Raw genomic sequence first — 27,819 nt, 5'->3', positions numbered from 1 at the left:
CTCAAGTTTAAAGGAAACCTAACACTTTCCAATAGTACTTCTAAGCAGCAAATACCGTGCACCAGCTCAGGGCGAGCGGGTGCCGGAGCATATCTTCGTTATGTTCATAAACTGTTGTAATGCTTTTAAACACTTTAGTAATCTTTATATTGGAAGCAACTTTGGCGCACGGTGGTACGCATGGCGTCACCGGCTTTTCCTATTCAGGCGCGCGCATGGTGCGTCGAGCGCGTACCAACGTGCGCCGAAGCTGCTTCCAATATAAAGATTACTAAAGTGTTTAAAAGCATTACAGAGGTTTACAAACATAACAAAGATATGCTCCTGCACCTGGTAAATGGTGAAACTACATTGTTTTGGCGAAAATCCCAAAATATTTTTTGGGAATGAGCATGTTGTTTTGACTAAAGTATAGCTTCTTTTGTGGCCCAACATATCTATTTTTGCAGTTGGAGCTCAGTGAATGTCGGCATCTTTCATTTGGGAGACTGATCATCTCATCAAGGACTGCAGGATATCTCCATTTTTTAGGGAGCTTCCAGGAGAGTTGAGAAGTCTGTATAGCCCTTTCTAAAGAAGGCCTCTCAATTGTCTTACTTTTGACCTACTAACTAACATGGGAAACGCAGAACAAAATAAAGTTGGCCACAAAGTCCAAAAAATGGAGATGTGGCTCTTAATGTCAGTCAACTGCAAAATGATAGCTGGACTACTGCTTGGTTACTGTAGATGTAAGACTAAATAAGAAGTCATTACAGATAACACATGGCTCCTACATTCAGCAGAACTACTAAAATAAATGTCAGGAGTTTTTACTAAAAAAAAACACTGTTCTCCTTACACTAACAATAAAGTTCTTGTTACAAAAAAAAAGAATTTGTGAATGAGGCTTGGGACGCAAGAATGCCGGAAGTAAACAAGCGGCTGCTAGTAGGAAGTGTTGTGCGGTTCATGTGTCCTCATGGCTGATGTGCCGGAGAACGCTCCGCAGCGTAAGTGTCCCGGCAGGGTGACAGCTGAAGGCTGCGGCATTGGTCTGGTGCGAATAATGACATGCGTTTCTTTTACAGACTGTCCCGGCACAGGGAGCAGCGATGCGGGCAAGGGCTCGGCATGTCAGGGATGTCCCAACCAGTCAGTGTGCGCCTCAGGGGCAGCGGCGGGACCTGACCCAGGTAATATACCCTGAGGGGGTGTAAGACTACAACTCCCAGCATTCCCTGCCTGCTATGGAGGTGTTGGGGTATGCTGGGAGTTGTAGTTATGCGGCAGATATAATAATTGTGGTATCATTAGTTGTGTCAGTGGAGCTGTGTGTAATTTCTCATCTATAACATATATATATATATATATATACATTACCACTAAATTACTGACCCAAAGGCTTGTGGGGCATGAACGATTCAATAACAGAAACTAATAATAATTTTTCAGACTAAGCAACTATTATGCTGGCTTCACTTAAAGTTTTATGGGGAAAGCTCCCGGCGGATACACTGAACGTATACATTGATATATAGGGGCAGAAGGAAGCATACTTTTTATCCGCCAAAAATGACAGGATGGAAAGACCTAGCACGCTATGTTATTCCATCCTGCTCCCTCCTGAGCAATGTAGACATTAGTAGCCTATGGTGAGTGGATGCAGGAGGAGGGGGCAGTCCGAGGGGACGCAGAGATGTCACTGTCCCTATATGACCTGTGACCTCACTGGGGAAACGCCCAGTACATAGGAAAATTCACTGTGGTAGAACACTGCACCCAGATTATGGTCCGAAGGTACTGGCCACTCCGCTGGTGGCTGCACCCACATGGCATGAAGGCAAAAATCTCAGTGCGGTGTGCAAGAAATTATTTCAGTGCTTCTATACCAAAAACAGATGTAGAAGCGCAAAGTGTCAATATTGGATAATGTACAGTCATGGCCAAAGGTTTTGAGAATGACACAAATATTATATTTTCACATGATCTGTTGCTCTCTGGGTTGTCAGATGTTTTTATCACATACAGAAATACAAGTGCAATCATATTATGAGGAACAGAAGCTTTTATTGTCAGTGAGGAGGAGTTACTGCAGCAAGTCAGTATTTGCAGTGTTGACCCTTCTTCTTCAGGACCTCTGTAATTCTCCCTGGCAGCTCTCAATCAACTTCTGGACCAAATCCTGACTGATATCCGTCCATTCTTGCACAATCAATGCTTGCATTTTGTCACAATTTGTTGGGTTTTGTTTTTCCACCCGTCTCTTGATGATTGACCACAAGTTCTCAATGGGATTAAGATCTGGGGAGTTTCCAGGCCATGGACCCAAAATCTCTATGTTGTGTTCCCTGAGCCATTTAGTTATCACCTTTGCTTTATGGTAAGGTGCTCCATCAGCAAAAGCTGTTTTCCAGATGTTCCAAACAATTGGAAAGGGGATTCATCAGAGAAAATGACTTTACCCCAGTCCTCAGCAGTCCACTCCCTGTACCTTTTGCAGAATATCAGTCTGTCCCTGATGTTTTTTCTGGAGAGAAGTGGCTTCTTTGCTGCCCTCCTTGACACCAGGCCTTGCTCCAAGAGTCTCTACAGATGCACTCAAACCTGCCTGCTGCCATTCCTGAGCAAGCTCTGCACTACTGGAAGCCCGATCCCGAAGCTGAAACACTTTTAAGAGACGGTCCTGGTGCTTGCTGGTCCTTCTTGGGCGCTCAGGAGCCTTTTTGGCAACAATGGAACCTCTCTCCTTGAATTCTTTGATGATGCGATAGATTGGTGACTGAGTGGCAATCCTTCTAGCTGCGATACTCTTTCCTGTTAGACCGGTTTTGTGCAGTGCAATGATGTCTGCACGTGTTTCTTTAGAGAGAACCATGGTTAACAGAAGAGAAACAATGATGCCAAGCACCAGCCTCCTTTTAAAGTGTCCAGTGGTGTGATTCTTACTTAATCATGACAGATTGATCTCCAGCCACACGTGTGTTACTGGAGCAATCACTGAAACAAAGTTGAAATGTGTTTTGGGGGAAAAAAGTTCATTTTCTAGGCAAATATTGACTTTGCAATTAATTGTTGTTAAGCTGATCATTCTTTATAACATTCTGGAGTAAATTAAAATTGCCATTATAAAACCTGATGCAATAGACTTTGTAAGAATTAACATTCGTATCATTCTCAAAACTTTTGCCCATGACTGTAGTTTTTGGGGCTGATACACACACCTCTAATTCAGGTATTTGCCCAATCTTTTGGCTTACCTCTGCTGTGCAGTAATTAGTGGCTGTAAAGAGAACCTGTAAAAAACAATTTCGGTCATTTTTTTTATGCATTATGAACCAAACCTTGAGAATGCTGTAGCTACACGGATGCAGAAATATATCTTGTTGAATCCCCGAGACGAGTGGTTTTGCTGAAATAACAATTATAAAATTATGATAATGAGGCTCTCTCACCCCTTTCACTGGCTCAGCGCTTCTCCTTACCCTAATTACGTACTGCTGCAGCCTTGTCCTGCCCAGAATAAGCTGAGAATACGTTGTCGCTGTGTTGTCCTTGACAGGCAGAAGTAATCAAGTGCTGCACCATCCCTCAGCGGCTGTGTATGAGTGATCCAGCTCAAGTTGATTTGTCCTGTCTGGACAGTTTAGGAAACTTAGTGTGTAATGTGTTTATGTAGGCACCCAGCTTTCTCAAGGTCCTGAATTTTATAATTGTTTTTTGAGCAGAGACACTCGGTTCAGGGAGCTACAGCATTCTCATGGTATGTTTGGTTCACGATGCATAAAAACAAATGGTAGATTTTCTTTCATGTCCTAAAGTGCCCAATATTATTTCTGTTCAGGTCACAATAAAAAAAAAAAACCTCAAACCCTTATACTCCTAATAGAAGTCATTGATCCTCAACACAACTATTCCTAACTATCTAATGAGCGCAACGATGAGCACAACTCAAGGGACATAGATGATGTGATAAATGTAGGCGGGGGCCGGGGGGAGGGGGCTTATCCTACTAAAATTCACCATTTTCCCTTAGCCTCTGCTTAATTAGCTTGATGGAGCTAGCAAGTGATACTTGGCTTGGGAGGGTGTCGGGCTTCAAAGAATCTCCGCAGCCAAATTGTTTCCATGGATTTTGCCCCCATTTTCAAACAGGAGACAAAGAGTCATAAAAACTCTTAAACCAATATGATGAATAGGGACAGTTATGGAGTTATGGTTCATCTTAGCCCAAGGGCAACTACATTTTTGGATTTCTTATAGTCGAGAAATCACAGTGGTCCAATTCCTGAGGCTCTAGTACCAGAACCATGAACCTACGACTCCCCCTTGAAAAGCTATGATTTCTCCAGGGTTCTGGTTGTAATACAAGGTAGGAGGAACCCATAAGCCATCCTGTTGGGTGGACAGAGGTGTGTCTGCACCTGATATAATTAGGCACCCCTAAGGCCACATTGACTTTCACCTGGGTAGAAACCTTACCATCACCAAACGCAGGGAGGATCTTAACGTGTGGACTATCCATCCCCATTAGGCCCAAACACAAGGTAACTAACTGACTGAACTGCTGAGGTAGCACAAGTTCTACCTTGTGTTTTGTACTCTGTTTACTATATATATCTATTGTGTGTACTGTATTATCTAGTGTGCCCTTAAGGCAATTAAATATAAAATTCAACCTGTGTTGCTCTTTTATCTCGATCCACAAATCCCTGCGTCCGAGTCTCGCTTATATACATTCTACTGGGTTGGTTCCTCGCCCTATATAATCCCATTACGGACCGGGCTAATATTAAAGGAGAACTGGTGACAGCTCCTTGGGTTGATAATTCTGTTTCACTGATTTATTGTTGTGCCATATCCGGAAGTTGTGTGGACAACTTTAAATCACTTCCTGCACTTTTCAGAACCCATACATTCTGGGAGTGTCTATAAAAGGATAATTAAGTGACCTTGCGTATCCTTCAGGGGTCCAGAACGTCACGGTTTCCTTCACAGATGAGTTTTATTTTAGAAATTGTTGGTTGTCTCTGCAAGTGGATCCCCCACCACCCCCATCACCACCACCACCACTGTTTTACTTTTCTAATTGGCCAGAAAATATTCATTATAATTCAGGATAAAGTTAATGGAAACATGTGGCTTATTTATTATGACACATTTGATATTGGAATTTGGGATTACTGTGGCTTTGTACCTGTATATCTTTTGGAATTGCTAGGGGCCCCCAATGATCACCCATTGTTGTACTATTGTTAGGAGAGTTTTGAAAAATTTCTGGATTTCTTCCTTTTCTGATCTGCATCCTATTAGCTTCCCAATACTACACTCTCATGATGGAAAAGTTATTGTATAAATACTTTTTCATTCGTAAAACCTCCTTCAACACTGTAGGGTTTTCCTTTGACATTATCCTGTTTCATTTTAGCAATCGAAGAAATCAAAGAAAAAATGTCTACAGTGAAACACAAGATTCTGGTTCTCTCTGGAAAAGGAGGAGTTGGGAAAAGTACATTTAGTGCACATTTGGCTCATGGCCTGGCTGAAGATGAAGGCAAACAGGTAAGAGCTAGTACATGACCTGTGGAGGTGGTCACCTCTAGTCACTTGCTTGGTTCAGAGACTTGGAAAGTTAAAGGATGATTGGTTTGTAACCACGCATTCATATATGGTGGTATTTTGGAGGGTGCATGAGCTGTTCATATCACTCTTCCTGGACTGTTTCCACCTGGAAAGTTTTGTGACACACGTCCAGGTTGTGACTTTTTTTAGCATTTTGTTTAATTCTATGTTGTCGACGTATTGTGACAAGGAAACACATTCCATCTGTTTCCTGGGATTATTAACATCCCACTCTTGTATTGTCTGTCTTTCTCTTCCGTAAGTATCCTCCATGTATAGGAGGGTTTCATGGGCTCTGCGTCATAACTGCACATTTTATCCTTTCACCTTTCTGTAACGTCAAAATGGCTGCCAAAATCTAGACTTCTGGGATTACACTGTTATCCACCACATCTTCCTGTTTGTCATTGACATTTCATTCAGGATGTCTCTAGATATCTTGATTCCTCAGGAGGGGACAACAAGGCTTTCTTGATTTTCTACATACATGTACAAGGAACAATCTACAGGTCCCATCACACACACAGGTCCATTTTGTATATTATCCTATGGCAACACAGAACAAATCAACATCTTAAATGAAATCTACCACCAGGATGAAGGATTGTAAACCAAGAACACTGACATACTGGTTTATGTCCCATCAGATAGGATCTGCTCTTCTTTTAGCTTCTTAAGGTCCTGTTTTTACAAAAAAATGGTTTATGAAAAAATATGTAAATGAGCATGAGGGGCTAGGGGCTCAATAGATGTCCATGAGCCCATTTGCATAATTTATCAAATCCCTTTTTAATAAAAACTAGGACATGAGATGCTAAACTAAGAACCGATCCTGGCAGAGAGGGCACACACCAGTATGTCAGTGTGTTTGGTTTACAATCCTTCATCCTGGTGGTAGATGTCCTTTAATGGGGGTCCCATGGCTCTGCTGTCTTAGGCTACATTCACACCACATTCACATTTAGCCCTCAGGATACCAGACACGTCCTAATAATGGGTGCTTGCTTTTGCAGTGGGATATATAATCCTGCTTCTACTATTTGAAAGCAGGAGGAGGAGTGAACATTTGCAGCAAACATTGATTGGCTAATTATGAAGTTTGGGGTGTGTTCTGAGTGGTATATAAACAGTAAAATCACAGGTAAGTGTACGTTCAGCAGAGGCAAGGGATGGATGCCGTACTGTTGCATATTCTGGGACACTAATCCCAAAATATTATATTAAGCGTTTGTTTTTGCAATTTTTACCATACACTTTTCAACATTTTAATTTTTACCGTGTTTAGTCTAGTTTTTTTGGATGCAGGTTTTCCAATGTCATTAAACCATCTCTGGCAATGAAAACTCAGAGCCCCCAAAAAATTCTCTTTTCATGAAATTAGAAAAAAAGGAGATGCGCATAGATTTCTCAATACACTTTTGATGCATAACAGTAGCTAAATACCAAAAACTAAAAATTAGCTAAACAAGAAAAACTTTGAAAATAATAAATAAGAGCATGTTCTGGGCAAGAAGGATTAAATTGCATTCCATAAATGAAGAAAGGCGATACATTTTTATGTCTGTTTTCATCTTGTGAACACTTGTTGGCATGAGATATTTGCGGCAGTCCGCACAGTGACTCCTTGTATGCAGAGGTGTCTATCTCAGCGGGGATGGTCCTGCGGGGGTCCTCAGATCGCTCAGTCATGTCCTACATTTTTCAGTCCTGGCTGTTTACACTGAACGCTCACTGTCTGCAGATTTGTTTTCTGAGTGGGAAGGTGGAGTCCCTTCCTGTAGAAGAATTGGCAGTATAATCTAGGAAGTCCAGGGGAACTTTGCCAGATTTAGAGAAAAGTTGAGTTTATAGGATTTTTTTTTTGTTCTTGAATTGTCAAACAATAATTTCGAAATGTACAGGTTCCTCTACAAAGTAATAGGTGTAATATATATATATTTTTTGCAGATTTTTAATCATCATGTAGTGTTGGTATCCGGTAGGAGAAACTTCTGAAGGACATCAAACTGTATCCAACAGTGACTGTGACATATCAGTTCAGCCATAGACTGATTAACCTCTTAACACTACATGACGTATACATACAAAAATATTTAGAGGGCTCACGGACTGAGCCCTCTTCATACAGGAATGGAGTTTGCTGCATATTGCAGCAAATGCCCACCGCTAACACATGCGATTGGTGCTAGCACCGATAGTGAGTGTCAACCCTTTGATGCTGGTGGCAGTCAAAAGCCCATGCTGTGTGGAAGCCACCATCTATGTTTTGATCCCAGTGATGTCATCTGGGAGCGTTGATCTGTCACCTTGTCTTTATAAGGCCTGAGGCTGTCTCGTTTCTACAGATCTGTTGCAGTGTCCCAGTGGCACATTGTAATAGATGGTATTTGAAAATCCACATATGAAGCCGTACTGTAGTATGGCAGTATATGGTGGAATCAATCAGACAACCTAAGGTAAAAGTACCCAGGGGATCTAAAAAATAGTAAAAAATAAAAATTTATAAAACCTATGTAAAAATAAAGTACAGGTGGTCCCCTACTTAAGAACACCTGACTTACAGATGACCCCTATTTACAAACGGACCTCTGGATTATGGTAATTTACTGTACTTTAGCCTTAGGCTACAATAAACAGCTATAACAGTTATAAAAGGTGTCTGTAATTAAGATTTATTGTTAATCCTGGTTCTTATGACAGTCCAATATTATTATATCCAATTGTCACAGAGACCAAAAAATATTAGTCTGGAGTTACATTTATAAAATATACAGTTCCGACTTACATACAAATTCAGCTTAAGAACAAATCTACAGAACCTTGTACGTAACCCAGGGACTGCCTGTAAATTAAAGTCATAAACATTTTGGGTATCTCCGCGTCCCAAAATGTCCGGTCCATCAAAATACATTGCCATTTTGCAACATATAAAAAAAGTGACCAAAAGTTTATAAAGTCCTCAATATGGAAGTAATGAAGACGTTGGCTCATCCTGCAAAAAAAAGACACCTCACACAGCTCCATACACCGAAGTATGAAAAAGAAATTGGTGTCAGAAGAAAATGTTTTTTTTCATACACAAGGTTTTCATTTTTTTACCGAACCAAAGAATAAATTAGAGGTGTTTAGACTGCACAGCGAAAGCCGTAAAAACGAAGCCACAAGAAAATGTTGCACATGCGGTTCTTCACAGATTTCACCGGATTTTTTTTTTCCCGCTTCCCAATACAAGGCATAGAATACATTGTTCCACAGAAAATAAGCCCTCATACAGCTTTGTACACGGAAAAAGGAAAAAGTTATAAACTTTTTGAGGAGGGGAGTAAAAAATGAGCGAAAAATTGTCTGCGTCCTTAACGGGTTTAATTAAAGATAACGCACACATACAGTGGGGAAAGTAAGTATGTGAAATACTGCTGATTTTGCAGGTTTTCTTATATACAAAAATCTTACGTGTGTCATTTTTTTTTATTTTAGGTACACTTCAAGCGTGAGAGGCAGAATCTGAAAAAAATCACATTGTATGATTCTTATATAATAAATTAGCACTTTATTACATGGAATAAGCCTTTGATAATATTGGAATCGGAACATAATATTTAGTACAGAATGAGCCTGTACAGGGACATAGCTCTTTTTCATAGATGTGTAGCAGCATATAGCACACACTTAGAGCATGAGTAATGGCACGTTAGTGGTGTTCCTTGGCAGCATTAGTAAGTGCACACTAGACTTGTAGGGTAATGTAGAGGTGACAGTCTTTGCCTCGCGGCTATGGCCTCCTTGGTCAGATACTTCTCTGACCATCACGCCAAGGAAACGTTCCCGGCCCACAAGCATTTAGTAGTGACATGACATCAGTAACAAACAGGACATTGAGTAATACTTATGGCATCAGTTTATAGAATAGTCATATGTGCACAGCATTGGAAAAGTTGGCTTCAGCTCATGAAGTCAAATATCTTCTGAGCCGTGCAGCAAAATCTAGAAAATAAGTTATTAGCAGTAATTCTGAGCAGATGTTCTGCTTCTCTGTTCCATCTAATGAGAGCGGGCAGCCAGGTCCATTCATCTGTAGAGGCCTACAGAGTTTACTGGCATTTGTATGAGCGCCATTCCCGTACAGACCGTCCCCGGAGAGATTATTACCATCGCTATGAGGCATGTATAGGGAATAGGGAAATGTAGCTGTGAGTAGTGCGGCCTAGACATAAGTACCTAAAATGTACTATACATTACATTTTCTGTGTTTGATCCCTATGAGGATGCTATTAGGGGCATTAGAGAGCTGTATATGGCACAGATGAAGTCATACCTGTAATTATTAAGATTTTCCGGGCTTCTTGAAGGCCCATTATTTGCTTTGAACTCTCTGAGCATCTCTTAATCCATCCTTTCTGCTAAATCTCCTAAGAGTGTATAATCGCAGACCTCTTTAAAATGTATTAAATTGTCTCAAGCAATTACTTTTGTCAGATATATAACTAATTATAGGGTATTTTGTACCCTACAGAGTATATTCTAAAGTTACAGCACCATAGTGTGGTCTATATTCCCAACTGAACCTGTTGTACATGGAGACCCAATTGATAACAGCTCCCTCCATCATAGGAATTAGATGGTGAGGATGTGCACTATAAGTAAGTAGAGGTGGTCCCCAACTTAACTTGACTTACAGACGACCCCTAGTTACAGACAGATCCCTCTGCCCACTGTGACCTTTGGTGCAGCTCGCTGGATACATTATTTTACTCCCAAGCTGCAATGATCAGCTGTACGGTGTCTGTAATAAAGCGTTATTAATAATCCTTGTTCCCATTTCAGTAAAATATTTAGAAAATCCAATTGTCACAGGGACTGGATTTACAATTCTAAACTATACCAGTTCTGACTGGTAAATTTAAAGAGGAACTGTCAGGGCAATTTGGGCCACAAAACCACCCACAGGTCCTTTATAGACCGGTGGTTTAGTATCATATTAAATGAAGCCGGAGAGATGCACTGTCCCCAAAGTGCATAGAGCAGGTGGCGTGCAGGACTTGTATCCTATGGGAGAGTAAATAAATTATAATGCAAGGTGCCCCAGACTGATTAGCATAATAAAACATCAGTAAAACTGATGGTAGATGTCTTTTAAGTTCCCTATATAATGTTTTTTTTTAAGATGTTTATGAATCGGGAGGTGGTAGATTAAAAATTATTTTGTGTTCTACTCCTTTCTTTCCTTCAGTGAGCAGGGTATCTGAAAACTGTTCTGGAGTCCATATATAGCAGACTGATAGGAGGATAGGAAGCTAAAGTGTTACCCCTTACATACCTGGAGAATATATCACTTCAGTTCTGCTATGTAAAATCCAGGGAAGCAGCACTCCAATAAAATGTCATAGAAGATGCAATTGGGAGACTTTATTAAGACTGGAGTTTTAAACAGCAGTCTTAAAATTTCCCCCTGCCAGCCCCCTATCCAGCCTAAGACCAGGTCAGACATGTAGAGATTTCTGTTACAGTCTCCGCCAGTTTTCCCGGTGTTCAAACCCTTGCCAGTCCAGGGAGGCAGGGAAACTGGCAGAGATGGGAAGATTTTCATGCCAGTTTTCTGGTGGAGAAGGCATAATCTCCCCCAATGTGGGATCATGACAAAGATCTCTACTATTGCTTGATTGATTTACAGCTCTGTAAGGAGATAAGATTTCCCAGTGACTCTGTCTGTTATTTTCCAGCTTCTCCTTATCAGCTACATCAGCAGTCGGTGTCAATAGGGGAGGGGAAGCTGATTTATATCCACTGCTCAGGGTAGGAAGAAAGAGAAGACTTCAATAAAGAAAATAACAATTTACTATTCTAAAAAGTATACTATTTTCCCCTAAAAGAAAAGGGCTTCCAACACTTACGCTGTAACTAGTTCTCTAAAATGACACGCGTCCATCAGATATGGAAGGTCTATACAGTAGTCACTGCTGGTTTTGTTAATGGTTGGTCTGGACTTCTCTCTAGATTTCGGAGGATCTGCTCTATCCTTTCTGTCCCCTAGGGTTGATCAGGATATGTCCATAATATAATAATAATAATAATAATCTTTTTATAGCCTCATCATATTCCTTAGCGCTTTACAAATCACATAATGAAGTATTTCTGAGGCTGATAACTGGAAGCACATTCAGTGGTATCCTCGTATAACTCCCCATCTTGTGCTTATTGATCTTCTAGTACACGCAGGGTAAAACGAGGACAGAGCCACTTAATGGTCTGCAGTGAGCGTTGTCCAGAATTGCTCTCCATCTATTCCCTATGGATGTAGTATGACAGCAGGTGGTAAGAGGTGTTATAATCCTCCCCATGATGTAAGCGGTGACTTGTTAGGAAGGGCTGTGACTTGGCACGCGGCCCCTTGTAGCTTGGATGGAAGTTTCGGGCTGGGGAAGGCTTGGATTTGCTTCCTTTCCTCCCTCCTTGGATGAAGAGCAGCTGCTGTGATCACCATGAGTGCTCGCTAGTGTCGTATGATGATAGCAAACTGCTACACGCTCCAACTTACAAAACACGTGTAATGTTACATAGAAGGTAATGCGCCGCTTTCTTCTTGCCAGTTACAAATTGTGCAATTTCCCAAGATAATGGTGATTTTTTACTCCCGGAAATTCATCATATTTGCCATAGTGTTAGGGCGGGTTTATTCACTCGGAACAAACTTTTCAATGATGGTATTAAACGCAGCTGCGCTGTGACATACATCCAGTAATGGGGAGGATTCATTATAGCCCCGACAGATTACACTTACAGAAATGCTTTATAGAAATTCTTGACTCCTTCCCCAGGAACAAGTGTTGATGGTGATTAGGGGCCTTCTGGCTGTGTAATGTCATCAGATTTTACCCTATGAAACTACTGATATGAAATGTCATTTCTAGAATTACCTCTTTTATCACAAATCTCAACCATTTCACTAAAAGAAAAAAAAAATCTTCAAAGTCATGGAATAATGAGCAGAGAAGAGTCATATTTTGTCTGAGATCATGATGATGATTAGAGGCTTCTGGGGTAGTGTCACTTCAGACACCTTTATCTTCAGTACTAGAAACCTGCTTTTCATATCACATTAAAGAAAATCTACCAACAAAATCTATCATGATAAACCAGGGACACTTACTCCAGACACAGTAACTTCCAGACATAGCCGCCCATATCTAGCTGCCTGTACCTCCGGTTTTGTAGCTCACAGGACCAAAAGTCTGATGCAGTCTGAAAGATGAGATCCTTATCTTTAAAGGACACAGTGACTGTGGTAATTTTCTTATATCTGTTTTTCATGACCTCCTTACTTCTAAAATCAACTTTTAAAATTATGCTAATGAGCCTGAGGGGCTCTTTTGGGTGTTTCTAGGGCCCCTCAGTGATCTTGTTGTTAAAATGAGCAGAGCGGATGGGGGAGCAGGGTGGGAAGCAGGGGGAGGGCGAGACTTATTCTGCTCAGTATATCAAAGTGAAAAGACATTACTAAGGGGCTTTTGAAACGCCCACCAGAGTCCCTCAACCTATTGTAAAAGTTGATTTTAGAAGGAAGGAAGCCATGGATAACAAATATAAGAAAATTACCACGGGCACGGTATCTGGATCTATAAGCCCCTGGTTATCATGCTGGATTTTGATGGTAGATTTTCTATAAAGATAAGGATCTCATCTCTTAGATCGCATCAGACTTTTGGTTCTGTGAGCTACAAAACCGGAGATACAGGCAGCTAGATATGGGCGGCTATGTCTTGAAGTGACTCCTGCAGTCTCTAAATTTGACTCATCTCAAGTTTTTCTCTTGTCTTTCAGATCGCCCTGCTTGACGTGGACATCTGTGGTCCTTCAATTCCAAAAATAATGGGTCTGGAAGGCGAGCAGGTAACTGCATGATACTTCCTTTCATAGGGTTACTGGATTTTTTTATACTCTGTATTTATTTCTCTATTTTTTTCTTAGGTTCACCAAAGTGGCTCAGGATGGTCACCTGTGGTAAGTGTCTGGGTTCCATCAAGTCATGGTGATGTATTAACTATGTATTATAGTACGAGCGCACACACTGCCACATCTGGAGCCTGCAGTGACCTCTAGTGGCTGCAATGCGTCACTGCATGGAGATATTGCAGCGCAGACATTCTTTACAATTTATTACCACAGACACAGTTTCAATTATTTTATGCCCATTTTGTTTTTCCCTATATCAATTTTTTTGTAAATGATATTGTATCACAACTTGTCAGACGTAAGGAGCAACTTTTCATTTGTGGTCTTGCTATGATTGTATTTCAGTATGTAGAGGACAACCTGGCGGTGATGTCAGTCGGATTCTTGCTCGGGAGTCCAGATGACGCTGTTATATGGAGGGGCCCCAAGAAGAATGGTTTGTATGATGTTCATATCAATAATCCAGAACATGTGATCAATGCTGTGACAATCACTAGGGGATCTATTCAGACTGACACTTCCTACAGCTGTTCTTCCCTGCATCACATTCCCTCCACTTACCACTTATTGGTATAAATTACTGTTAATTTTTTGGGCTGCAGAAGACCCTTTCTTCCATGAAGACCCAAGTTTCCTAAGGTGATACAAGGTCACATTAGCTGATTTCACACACACATTACTGGCATAGTGGCCATTTTAAATCCCCTTATTTATCTACCTTTGGTCTTTTTAGTTCTGAAAGCAACACATTGTTTTATGGAGGGTTGCACTGACACTACAGAGGTTACAGATGGGCAATTTAACAGGAATACTTACTACTTTAGCCTCCATATACCTTAGGGTGCATTCACACGGCTATTAAGGGGCAGTGATCTGGTTGCATGATTTGCAACCAGATCAGGACCCACATAGACTTCTATGGGTCACGCTGGGGTGAGCCCGAGTCGGGTGGCTCATCTGTCTATATAGAGGGAGGAAAGGGGAAGAGAGCTCTCCCCTCCTTCTCCCAGCCTCTCTGGCCCGAAGACCATATTGCAGCCTAAATGAGCCCTTAGCATGTACAGTAGTTTCAGTAGTTTTTTTTTTTAGAAAAATTGGTTCTCCTGCAAAGAATAAACCAAACTCTATGACAATAAGAGAAAAACTGATGCAAGACAACTTGAACAATAAGATTCTGAAAATGTACTTAAAGGGAACCTGTCACCAAGAGTGCCATTTTTTAGTTGGTTTTAGTTATTTTAAATGCCTTTGTCAGCATTCTGAATCATTTCAGTACTTTATAAAAATGTTATTTTAACATTACCTGACTCCCTGCCAGCAGTGTGTGGCGAGTCCAGGGAAGGGGGCAGCTTCAGCAGCCTGTGTCTCAGCTACAGGAGAGCAGGCCCTGTGGGTCACTTAACTGGTAAGGCCTTAGCTCCATTTTTGCAGACCTAAAATTACATTTAGTTATACCAAGATGCTGATGTGGAGAGTGTAGAATACATTTGATGTAACTGAATGGGTTTGGAATGTGTGATATGTTGCTAACTTTTGTTTTTAATCCTGTAGGAATGATCAAGCAGTTTTTGAGGGACGTAGACTGGGGAGAAGTGGATTTCCTGATAGTAGATACTCCTCCGGGCACCTCTGATGAGCACCTGTCAGTAATACAGTACCTTAGTGGCGCTCACATTGATGGCGCTGTAATAATAACTACTCCACAGGTAAGACTGTACCTCTCACATGCTCTATATTCATTATGTAATATGTGGTGGGATGGGGCATAAGGTTACTTTTGGTATATGACATTACTGAAAACCCTTAGGCTCTTTACACATGAACATATGCTCCGCTTACAGCTGCTCACAGAAGAGAGGAGGGGCGAGCTCTCACCCATCCCCTCTCCACACAGAAGTGAGTGGCTGGCGCCGAAATAGGACATAACCTATATTTTTCCGGTCACAGTTTGGTGAGACAAGATGTTCTCACTGCACCGTGACCGGGTGCCGTAGGCATCACACATTCCTAAGTCTTTCCTATTACGTCACTACTTAATGGGAGACCTTGCGGCCAGTGTGACAGGTCCGACCCAATTGTATTTAGTGATAGGCAGAAAGTCGCCTACAACCAGAGGTGAAGTTTAGGCAATGCCGAATATCACTATGTAACCTTAGTTTGTCTGTCCCACTCAGTGTGGCTTCTCTAATAGGGGAATGTTTTAATAATATTATTTAAGGGTTTTTTTTTTTTCCTCATCTTTACAGGAAGTTTCGCTGCAGGATGTACGAAAAGAAATAAATTTTTGTCGCAAAGTAAAATTGCCAATTGTTGGAGTAGTAGAGAACATGAGTGGCTTTATCTGCCCAAAATGCAAGGTTCGTGCTCATAACTTTTATAGATATCCATAGGTTGTATGTTACACAGTATAAGGAGCACAGTTTACATCCAAGCATCTGGAAACAGTTATAGGTAGGCCTGATCACTGATTGAATAAGGATGTTCTATTAAGGTTTTTCACAAACTTAAAACTATTTCAATACATTTTCCTCTTCAAACAATCAATGAGGATCTCCAAACTCTATGTTGTGCCCCATGCTCAAAGATTACATCGACATATAGGGTATTTAGATGCCTGGAAAAATTGTGTAACATTGCGGGGTGCATTTTGTCCTATAGATTTTAGGACAAAGGTTTAATAAGAATACAGATATTCTTGGATGATCCCACATGCACATGTTCACCTGCAAAGTGATAAAATGTTTATCACAAATGTCATTTTCTTTAGGCTCCACCAGAACTGGAACCTGGGCATAGGTGGGCGGTGGTGATCGCTCCTTACACCTCCTGTCTTCATAGGGAGCCAGTAGGCTGCGGGCAGGAATAGGACCTGCTCTATGTAGTGAGGTGCTGCCACCCAGCTCGGTCTCGGGGTGGGGAGACAATGGGACAGATTAATTAAGCTGTCAGAAAGTCAGAATATTCTTAGTTGCCCAAGGCAACCAATTACAACTCAGGGGAGCTGTGATTGGTTGCCATGGGCAGCTAAGAATATTCTGACTTTCAGACCGCTTGATAAATCTGCACCATGACCTAGTGCTCACTGCACCATGACCTAGTGCTCACTGCACCATGACCTAGTGCTCACTGCACCATGACCTAGTGCTCACTGCACCATGACCTAGTGCTCACTGCACCATGACCTAGTGCTCACTGCACCATGACCTAGTGCTCACTGCACCATGACCTAGTGCTCACTGCACCATGACCTAGTGCTCACTGCACCACGTGTACTAGATCTCTAATAGGGGCTGAGATCTGGCTGCAATTTGTTCGGCTAGATCACAGCCCCCAATATGGTCCTGTGCATAGACTCTCTGAACTACATATGGCTTCCTTTACTAAGCATACAACAAAAGTTTACATTTGAGTATCCTCATACTATTTTCTTCTGCTTAGATCAGTTTATTGTTTTACTCTGTGGAGCTAAGTATGCCATTGTATACACACAGGGGTGGATTAAGACTCGCATGGGCCCTGGGCTGTATGAAAATTATAGCTCTGCAAGTCTGAGATCACTTCCTACATATGGAATGGAGGATGTGTCCTTTCTACCCACTTTCAATCTGCAGTTTCAGGACCTTTTGGAGGACCTTCGAAGGTCCTGGGGTGGCTCTTGTGTACATTTGTATTGCATGGATGTACAAGGATTTCATGAGTGAAGGTCCTTCTCAGTATAAAATTTGGTTGGTGGTTTTGTGGCGATAGGCCCCCTATAAGGCTTGCGCCCTGGGCTACCGCTTTAACTACCTGTATTGTAACCCACTACTGTATACACATACACTGGCCCGGCGCCAGCACCCGGCCAAGTGCCGGGGCCCCAGGGTACTGGAGGGGCCCACTCGGGCCCCCGGATCCATTGTACCAGTGTTGCTATAAGACACTGGTACAATTGATCACCATCCGGATCGATCACTTTTCTGCCTCTATGCTGCGCTGGTCGGGAGCGCAGCATAGAGGTAGAATCTAAAACTCACCTGTCCCGGTTCCCACGATGCGGCGCTCCGCAGGGTATGCGACGGGACGGCTCTGAAGCCGGCGCACATGATGACGTCATCGGATCACGTGTGCCGGCTTCAGAGCCGGCGCGTACGGGAGGCCCAGGCCGAAGACAGCTGCAGGCGCTGCTCCGGGGGAACCAGGAAAGGTGAATTTTTTTTTCTTTCCCGTAGGGAGGGGGTCAGTGTGTATACAGGGAGAGGGGGGAGGGAGGGGGTCAGTGTGTCCGCAGGGAGAGGGGGGAGGGAGGGGGTCAGTGTGTATACAGGGAGAGGGGGGAGGGAGGGGGTCAGTGTGTCCGCAGGGAGAGGGGGGAGGGAGGGGGTCAGTGTGTATACAGGGAGAGGGGGGAGGGAGGGGGTCAGTGTGTCCGCAGGGAGAGGGGGGAGGGAGGGGGTCAGTGTGTATACAGGGAGAGGGGGGAGGGAGGGGGTCAGTGTGTATACAGGGAGAGGGGGGAGGGAGGGGGTCAGTGTGTCCGCAGGGAGAGGGGGGAGGGAGGGGGTCAGTGTGTATACAGGGAGAGGGGGGAGGGAGGGGGTCAGTGTGTCCGCAGGGAGAGGGGGGAGGGAGGGGGTCAGTGTGTATACAGGGAGAGGGGGGAGGTAGGGGGTCAGTGTGTCAGCAGGGGGGGTCATTGTGTCCGCAGGGGGAGGGGGCGGGTTCAGTGTGTCCCCAGGGAGAAGGGGTTTCAGTGTGTCCGCAGGGGGAGGGGGGTTTCAGTGTGTCCGCAGGGGGAGGGGGGGTTCAGTGTGTCCGCAGGGGGAGGGGGGGTTCAGTGTGTCCGCAGGGGGAGGGGGGGGTTCAGTGTGTCCGCAGGGGGAGGGGGGAGGTTCAGTGTGTCCGCAGGGGGAGAGGGAGGTTCAGTGTGTCCGCAGGGGGAGAGGGAGGTTCAGTGTGTACGCAGGGGGAGAGGGAGGTTCAGTGTGTACGCAGGGGAAGGGGGAGGTTCAGTGTGTCCGCAGGGGGAGGGGGAGGTTCAGTGTGTCCGCAGGGGGAGGTTCAGTGTGTCCGCAGGGGGAGGGGGAGGTTCAGTGTGTCCGCAGGGGGAGGGGGTTTCAGTGTGTCTGCAGGGTAAGGGGGGTGGGGGGGTTCAGTGAGTCCGCAGGGTAAGGGGGGTGGGGGGGGTTCAGTGTGTCCGCAGGGGGTTGAGGTGGTCAGTGTGTCCGCAGGTGGAAGTGGGGGTGGTCAGTGTGCCCGCAGGTGGAAGGGGGGTAGTCAGTGTGTCCGCATGGGGAGGGGGGGCAGTGTGGCCACTGGAGGGCGGCCCACAGAGGGGCCCACTAAGGCTCTGTTGCCCAGGGGCCCACTAAAACCTGGAGCCGGCCCTGCACATACAACAAAATGCATGCAGCCTTCTGTCCCATATACATCCAAAATTATACTGCCAGCAGGGTGCGCACATCTATATGTGAAACAACTCCATGATGCTAAAATCCACAGGGCTGGAAAAAATAGCTTCACTGGAGCTTTTTATATCATATTATCTAGTGATAGGTAGACATTGTCTAGTGGTGTCTATTGGCATTTTGTATACAGTGATCTCTATACTTATACAGCATATATAGTCAGTAAACAAATAATTGTTATCAATGGAGGATTTGGGGGAGATTTATCAGAAGTGTCTGAGGTAAAACTGTTCTAGTTGCCCATGACAACCAATCAGAGCTCAGTTTTTATTTTTCCCACAGCTGTTTATAAAATTATAGCTGAGCTCTGATTGGTTTCCATGGGCAACTAGAACAGTTTTACCTCAGACACTTCTGATAAATTTCCCCCATTATGTGTGGGTCCAACCCCGAGCAGCACCATTGCTAGTTGGCTGCTTGGCTGGCAGTGGGACAAACATTTACTTGCTTTAAAGGGGGTGTCCAGCAACATCAAGTTTATCCGCAGGATGGGGGATAACTTGTTGATAGGTGGGTTTCTAAGTAGTGCGACCCTGACAGATCGCAATAATTGGGGTCCATTGTACCTAAAATGAATGGGGGGCTGTCTATGGCACTGATATAGGTAGCAGAGTTTGGTGCTCAGCACCATAGAGATGAATAAAGCAGAAGGTGTGTATGTGACCTGTCACTCCGCTTATTTCGGGGTACAACAGGGATTCTGTCTGTATGGGCAGATTCTTCACATAATCAGAGGATGAATGGTTGTTTGCACAGAGGGAAACCTGATGATATTTTTTTGTTTTTATTTCTCCTTTCAGAACGAATCTCAGATTTTTCCTCCAACTACAGGAGGAGCAGAGAAAATGTGCAGCGATCTTGGCATTCCCCTTCTAGGCAGGGTTCCTTTGGACCCAAATATAGGTAAGTTACATGTTATTCCACATTCTTTGGGATGGATCGTGCAATTATAGTTTTAGACATGGCTCTACAATATATAAAACTCACCTGTCCCGGTTCCCACGATGCGGCGCTCCGCAGGGTATGCGATGGGACGGCTCTGAAGCCGGCGCACATGATGACGTCATCGGATCACGTGTGCCGGCTTCAGAGCCGGCGCGTACGGGAGGCCCAGGCCGAAGACAGCTGCAGGCGCTGCTCCGGGGGAACCAGGAAAGGTGAATTTTTTTTTCTTTCCCGTAGGGAGGGGGTCAGTGTGTATACAGGGAGAGGGGGGAGGGAGGGGGTCAGTGTGTCCGCAGGGAGAGGGGGGAGTTTTAGACATGGCTCTACAATATGAGGTTAACTCTTGAACCTTGTTTTGTTAATGTTCTGCTTGTAGGTGGCGTCCTATCTGTAGGCTGCATGTTATAGAGCAGAAGCAGGTGAACAAATTGTACATAGTGTTTTATGTGAAGGCAGCAGGTTATAGAGCAGGATGAGCTGTGTAGATTGTACAGGCAGCATGTTGTACAGCAAGAGATGAGAAACAGCAAAAGATTGTACGTACAGTAGTGTTCTATGTACAGGCAGCATATTATAGAGTAGTAGCAGGTGAACAGATTTTACATCGTTTTTTTATATGAAGGCAGCATGTTATACAGCAGAAAGAGCTGAGCAGATTGCACATAGTGTCCTATCTACCGGCAGCATATTACAGAACAGTATGAGCTGAGCATAATGTACATCAGACGTCGCACTAACATTTTTCCCAAAGGGTAAAAATACTCCTCTTACTATTTTTGAGGAGTATTTTTAGTCGAGGAGGAGTATGAAAATTTCGGTAATACATATAACTACTATATAATAGCCATATATAATAGACACTATTTATGAAAAAAATCATCTGTCTGCTCACCGCGCACAGCACTCACCACGCACACTCGCACAGCACACACACACTCGCACTCACTCACTCACTCCCTCGCACAGCGCACACTCACTCACTCCCTCGCACAGCGCACACTCACTCCCTCCCTCGCACAGCGCACACTCACTCCCTCCCTCGCACAGCGCACACTCACTCCCTCCCTCGCACAGCGCACACTCACTCCCTCCCTCGCACAGCGCACACTCACTCCCTCCCTCGCACAGCGCACACTCACTCCCTCCCTCGCACAGCGCACACTCACTCCCTCCCTCGCACAGCGCACACTCACTCCCTCCCTCGCACAGCGCACACTCACTCCCTCCCTCGCACAGCGCACACTCACTCCCCCCCTCGCACAGCGCACACTCACTCCCTCCCTCGCATAGCGCACACTCACTCCCTCCCTCGCACAGCGCACACTCACTCCCTCCCTCGCACAGCGCACACTCACTCCCTCCCTCGCACAGCGCACACTCACTCCCTCCCTCGCACAGCGCACACTCCCTCCCTCCCTCGCACAGCGCACACTCACTCCATCCCTCGCACAGCGCACACTCACTCCCTCCCTCCCTCGCACAGCGCACACTCACTCCCTCCCTCCCTCGCACAGCGCACACTCACTCCCTCCCTCCCTCGCACAGCGCACACTCACTCCCTCCCTCCCTCGCACAGCGCACACTCACTCCCTCCCTCCCTCGCACAGCGCACACTCACTCCCTCCCTCCCTCGCACAGCGCACACTCACTCCCTCCCTCCCTCGCACAGCGCACACTCACTCCCTCCCTCGCACAGCGCTCACTCACTCCCTCCCTCGCACAGCGCACACTCACTCCCTCCCTCCCTCGCACAGCGCACACTCACTCCCTCCCTCCCTCGCACAGCGCACACTCACTCCCTCCCTCCCTCGCACAGCGCACACTCACTCCCTCCCTCCCTCGCACAGCGCACACTCACTCCCTCCCTCCCTCGCACAGCGCACACTCACTCCCTCCCTCCCTCGCACAGCGCACACTCCCTCCCTCCCTCCCTCGCACAGCGCACACTCCCTCCCTCCCTCCCTCGCACAGCGCACACTCCCTCCCTCCCTCCCTCGCACAGCGCACACTCCCTCCCTCCCTCCCTCGCACAGCGCACACTCACTCCCTCCCTCCCTCCCTCGCACAGCGCACACTCACTCCCTCCCTCCCTCCCTCCCTCGCACAGCGCACACTCACTCCCTCCCTCCCTCCCTCGCACAGCGCACACTCACTCCCTCCCTCCCTCCCTCGCACAGCGCACACTCACTCCCTCCCTCCCTCCCTCGCACAGCGCACACTCACTCCCTCCCTCCCTCCCTCGCAAAGCGCACACTCACTCCCTCCCTCCCTCCCTCGCAAAGCGCACACTCACTCCCTCCCTCCCTCCCTCGCACAGCGCACACTCACTCCCTCCCTCCCTCCCTCGCACAGCGCACACTCACTCCCTCCCTCCCTCGCACAGCGCACACTCACTCCCTCCCTCCCTCCCTCGCACAGCGCACACTCACTCCCTCCCTCCCTCCCTCGCACAGCGCACACTCACTCCCTCCCTCCCTCGCACAGCGCACACTCACTCCCTCCCTCCCTCCCTCGCACAGCGCACACTCACTCCCTCCCTCCCTCCCTCGCACAGCGCACACTCACTCCCTCCCTCCCTCCCTCGCACAGCGCACACTCACTCCCTCCCTCCCTCCCTCGCACAGCGCACACTCACTCCCTCCCTCCCTCCCTCGCACAGCGCACACTCACTCCCTCCCTCCCTCCCTCGCACAGCGCACACTCACTCCCTCCCTCCCTCCCTCCCTCGCACAGCGCACACTCACTCCCTCCCTCCCTCGCACAGCGCACACTCACTCCCTCCCTCCCTCCCTCGCACAGCGCACACTCACAGTGCACAGCACACACACACGCAGCCAGGGCCAGATTAAGGGTCCCAGGGGTATGGAGCACTTAATTTAGGATGGGGCCCCCCAGCTCGGCACCCAACGCGGGGCCCGCTTCCACAACAATATATGTGAAAAAAAGATACCACATAGTTATCTGGTTTCAAATATCAGCGCTATACTATTACCAGATAATGATACATCAATACTGTCACCAATTAAAACTACCATAAAACCAATATTCCAAACAATTCCAAAAGATCTGTCTAAACTGTGACCCACAGCATTACCACAACATAAAGAAAATACCAACTTCCTGATAATGAACACAAGACTCCATACACAGACCAGGAATACCAATCATTTTCCACATATAAACTCCATTTATTGTTAAAACTTTACCGCCATATTGTTATAATACAAACACCACCCTGCAAGGTACAATATCACTAATGACACCTCTGTACAAGGCCCAAATAATAGCATTACATCCTGATTATCACCACTACATAATGACTGAATAATACTGCAATACTATATGATAACCTACACACAGACCAGTATGTACCAGCATATAGTGACCATATAGTAGCATATACCAGTCCTGCACAGAGGCTGCAGTGTCATCCAATGACTTACAGGTGATGTCCCTAATGTTGTCTCTTCCTTCCTGTCTGATCTTCCAGGAGACTTCTTCCAGCCACAATTCATCTCTGCTGGTTTATAAAACAGACCTGATTGGCATTATCCTATATACACATATATCATATATACCCCTCATACCACAACTGTACACACTGTACCTCAACATATATCATATATACTCCTCACACCACAACTGACCACACTGTGCCCGCACATATATCATATATACCCCTCACACCACAACTGACCACACTGTGCCCCCACATATATCATATATACTCCTCACACAACAATTGACCACACTGTGCCCCTACATATATCATATATACCCCTCACACCACAACTGACCACACTGTGCCCCCACATATATCATATATATCCCTCACACCACAACTGATCACACTGTGCCCCCCACATATATCATATATACCCCTCACACCACAACTGACCACACTGTGCCTCCACATATATCATATATACCCCTCACACCACAACTGACCACACTGTGCCTCCACATATATCATATATACCCCTCACACCACAACTGACCACACTGTGCCCGCACATATATCATATATACCCCTCACACCACAACTGACCACACTGTGCCTCCACATATATCATATATACCCCTCACACCACAACTGACCACACTGTACCCCCCACATATATCATATATACCCCTCACACCACAACTGACCACACTGTACCGCTCATTACCCCCACTACCACTGCATCATGACTGAATAATACCACCACAGCATTACCACAGCAAAATAATACCACCTAAGGCTACATTCACACGAACGTATGGGGGATGTATATACGGCCGATGTATATATGGGCAATATATGTCCCCCATACACTTCTATGGGGTCACAGCCCTGTACGGGAGTGGTACAGAGCAGCACCGTACCGCTCTGTAGCCCGTATAGAGATAGGACATGTCATATCTTTCTACGTAATATGGCACCGTGCGCTGTATATTCCTATAGAGAGGGGCGGGGGTGAACTGCGCTCATCCCCTGTGCTTCTCTCCACAGCGCCGATGTATGCCCGCCGTGCTACTGTACGGCGGGCATACATTGTGTAAATATAGCCCAACACAAACTCAATTAAAAAAAAAAAAAAAACAATAAATGTATTCAAATTAAAAATGAAATGCTCTGCAGATAAACAAAAACAAAAATATTAGAATATAATTATATCTGATTACTCACCGTTTACTGTCTTCGTCATTACAACTTCATTACAGCCTCTATAGCGCCCCCTGTAGTTTGGGATTCTTCATCTGGTGTAACTCCTCCAGTTGTGATGGATTCGCCCCTAGATGTCTTCAGCTCTTGGCAGCACATCTGTGCCCTTAAAGATACCACAATCACTTACAGTGTAATGGCACCTGGATATATATACACAGCACCTACTTACTAAAGCTATATATGGCACCCCCATTTATGAATGAATATATAAAAGCTGCCCCTGCTATACAGCAACCCCCACTATACAAATCCCCCCCCCAAAACAATGGCCCATTTCATCTATAAAGTGACCTCCCCTATACAAAGACGGCCCTCTATAAAGCATCCCTCTTGTCCCCCGAAATACAGTCCCCACATCCACTAAACAGTGGCTCTATACATAAATAGTACCCCCCTTGCCTCTATTCATAAATTACCCCCCTGTCCTCTATACACTGTCAGTATACATGAATTACACTCCCCTGTCCACTATACATGAACTACACCCCCGTCCTCTCTACAGTGCCTCTATATATGAATTACAACCCCCATCCTCTATGCAGTGCATCTATACATAAATTACACCACCTGTCCCCTCTACACTTCCTCTATATATGAATTACACCCCTTGTCCTCTATACAATGGTTATATACATTAATTAAACCCCCTATATACTGCATCCTGTCCCCTATACAATGGCTCCTCTATATATAAATGACACCCCCCTCCCCGTCCCCTATACAGTGGCTCCTCTATATAAATGACACCTCCTCCTGTCCCCTATACAGTGGCTCCTCTATATATAAATGACACCCCCTCCCCTCCCCTATACAGTGGCTCCTCTATATATAAATGACACCTCCTCTCGTCCCCTGTACAGTGGCTCCTCTATATATAAATGACACCTCCCTCCCCTATACAGTGGCTCCTCTATATATAAATGACACCTCCCTCCCCTATACAGTGGCTCCTCTATATATAAATGACACCTCCCTCCCCTATACACTGGCTCCTCTATATATAAATGACACCTCCCTCCCCTATACAGTGGCTCCTCTATATATAAATGACACCTCCTCCCCTATACAGTGGCTCCTCTATATATAAATGACATCCCCCTCCCCTATACAGTGGCTCCTCTATTTATAAATGACACCTCCTCCCCTATACAGTGGCTCCTCTATATATAAATGACATCCCCCTCCCCTATACAGTGGCTCCTCTATATATAAATGACACCACCCTCCCCTATACAGTGGCTCCTCTATATATAAATGACATCCCCCTCCCCTATACAGTGGCTCCTCTATATATAAATGACACCTCCCTCCCCTATACAGTGGCTCCTCTATATATAAATGACATCCCCCTCCCCTATACAGTGGCTCCTCTATATATAAATGACACCTCCTCCCCTATACAGTGGCTCCTCTATATATAAATGACATCCCCCTTCCCTATACAGTGGCCCCTCTATATATAAATGACACCTCCTCCCCTATACAGTGGCTCCTCTATATATAAATGACATCCCCCTCCCCTATACAGTGGCTCCTCTATATATAAATGACACCTCCCTCCCCTATACAGTGGCTCCTCTATATATAAATGACATCCCCCTCCCCTATACAGTGGCTCCTCTATATATAAATGACATCCCCCTCCCCTATACACTGGCTCCTCTATATATAAATGACACCTCCCTCCCCTATACAGTGGCTCCTCAATATATAAATGACACCTCCCTCCCCTATACAGTGGCTCCTCTATATATAAATGACATCCCCCTCCCCTATACAGTGGCTCCTCTATATATAAATGACATCCCCCTCCCCTATACAGTGGCTCCTCTATATATAAATGACATCCCCCTCCCCTATACAGTGGCTCCTCTATATATAAATGACATCCCCCTCCCCTATACAGTGGCTCCTCTATATATAAATGACATCCCCCTCCCCTATACAGTGGCTCCTCTATATATAAATGACATCCCCCTCCCCTATACAGTGGCTCCTCTATATATAAATGACACCTCCTCCCCTATACAGTGGCTCCTCTATATATAAATGACATCCCCCTCCCCTATACAGTGGCTCCTCTATATATAAATGACACCTCCCTCCCCTATACAGTGGCTCCTCTATATATAAATTACATCCCCCTCCCCTATACAGTGGCTCCTCTATATATAAATGACATCCCCCTCCCCTATACAGTGGCTCCTCTATATATAAATGACATCCCCCTCCCCTATACAGTGGCTCCTCTATATATAAATGACACCTCCCTCCCCTATACAGTGGCTCCTCTATATATAAATGACATCCCCCTCCCCTATACAGTGGCTCCTCTATATATAAATGACACCTCCCTCCCCTATACAGTGGCTCCTCTATATATAAATGACATCCCCCTCCCCTATACAGTGGCTCCTCTATATATAAATGACACCTCCCTCCCCTATACAGTGGCTCCTCTATATATAAATTACATCCCCCTCCCCTATACAGTGGCTCCTCTATATATAAATGACATCCCCCTCCCCTATACAGTGGCTCCTCTATATATAAATGACATCCCCCTCCCCTATACAGTGGCTCCTCTATATATAAATGACACCTCCCTCCCCTATACAGTGGCTCCTCTATATATAAATGACATCCCCCTCCCCTATACAGTGGCTCCTCTATATATAAATGACACCTCCCTCCCCTATACAGTGGCTCCTCTATATATAAATGACATCCCCCTCCCCTATACAGTGGCTCCTCTATATATAAATGACACCTCCCTCCCCTATACAGTGGCTCCTCTATATATAAATGACATCCCCCTCCCCTATACAGTGGCTCCTCTATATATAAATGACATCCCCCTCCCCTATACAGTGGCTCCTCTATATATAAATGACATCCCCCTCCCCTATACAGTGGCTCCTCTATATATAAATGACATCCCCCTCCCCTATACAGTGGCTCCTCTATATATAAATGACATCCCCCTCCCCTATACAGTGGCTCCTCTATATATAAATGACACCTCCTCCCCTATACAGTGGCTCCTCTATATATAAATGACACCTCCTCCCGTCCCCTATACAGTGGCTCCTCTATATATAAATGACACCTCCTCCCCTATACAGTGGCTCCTCTATATATAAATGACATCCCCCTCCCCTATACAGT

The 27,819-nt window shown here is 45.2% G+C and overlaps 1 protein-coding gene across 1 annotated transcript in view; it reads left to right on the top strand.

Moving 5' to 3' along the window:
* Positions 1-891: 891 nt before the first annotated feature.
* The window catches only part of NUBP1 (NUBP iron-sulfur cluster assembly factor 1, cytosolic), a 33,616-nt gene continuing 6,688 nt past the window's right edge, over positions 892-27,819 (top strand). Inside the window, exons 1-9 of the mRNA XM_072120730.1 lie at positions 892-992; positions 1,071-1,175; positions 5,408-5,541; positions 13,420-13,488; positions 13,567-13,599; positions 13,897-13,987; positions 15,103-15,257; positions 15,798-15,908; positions 19,799-19,901. Coding sequence (XP_071976831.1) covers positions 962-992; positions 1,071-1,175; positions 5,408-5,541; positions 13,420-13,488; positions 13,567-13,599; positions 13,897-13,987; positions 15,103-15,257; positions 15,798-15,908; positions 19,799-19,901 — 832 coding nt within the window. The 5' untranslated portion in view covers positions 892-961. The remainder of the gene's footprint in view (positions 993-1,070; positions 1,176-5,407; positions 5,542-13,419; positions 13,489-13,566; positions 13,600-13,896; positions 13,988-15,102; positions 15,258-15,797; positions 15,909-19,798; positions 19,902-27,819) is intronic.

Source organism: Engystomops pustulosus, chromosome 8 (assembly GCF_040894005.1).
Source record: "Engystomops pustulosus chromosome 8, aEngPut4.maternal, whole genome shotgun sequence".
In the NCBI taxonomy this organism is placed as follows: Eukaryota; Metazoa; Chordata; class Amphibia; order Anura; family Leptodactylidae; genus Engystomops; species Engystomops pustulosus.
Note: the sequence above shows the minus strand (reverse complement) of the source record. Positions and strands in the feature narration are given on the sequence as shown.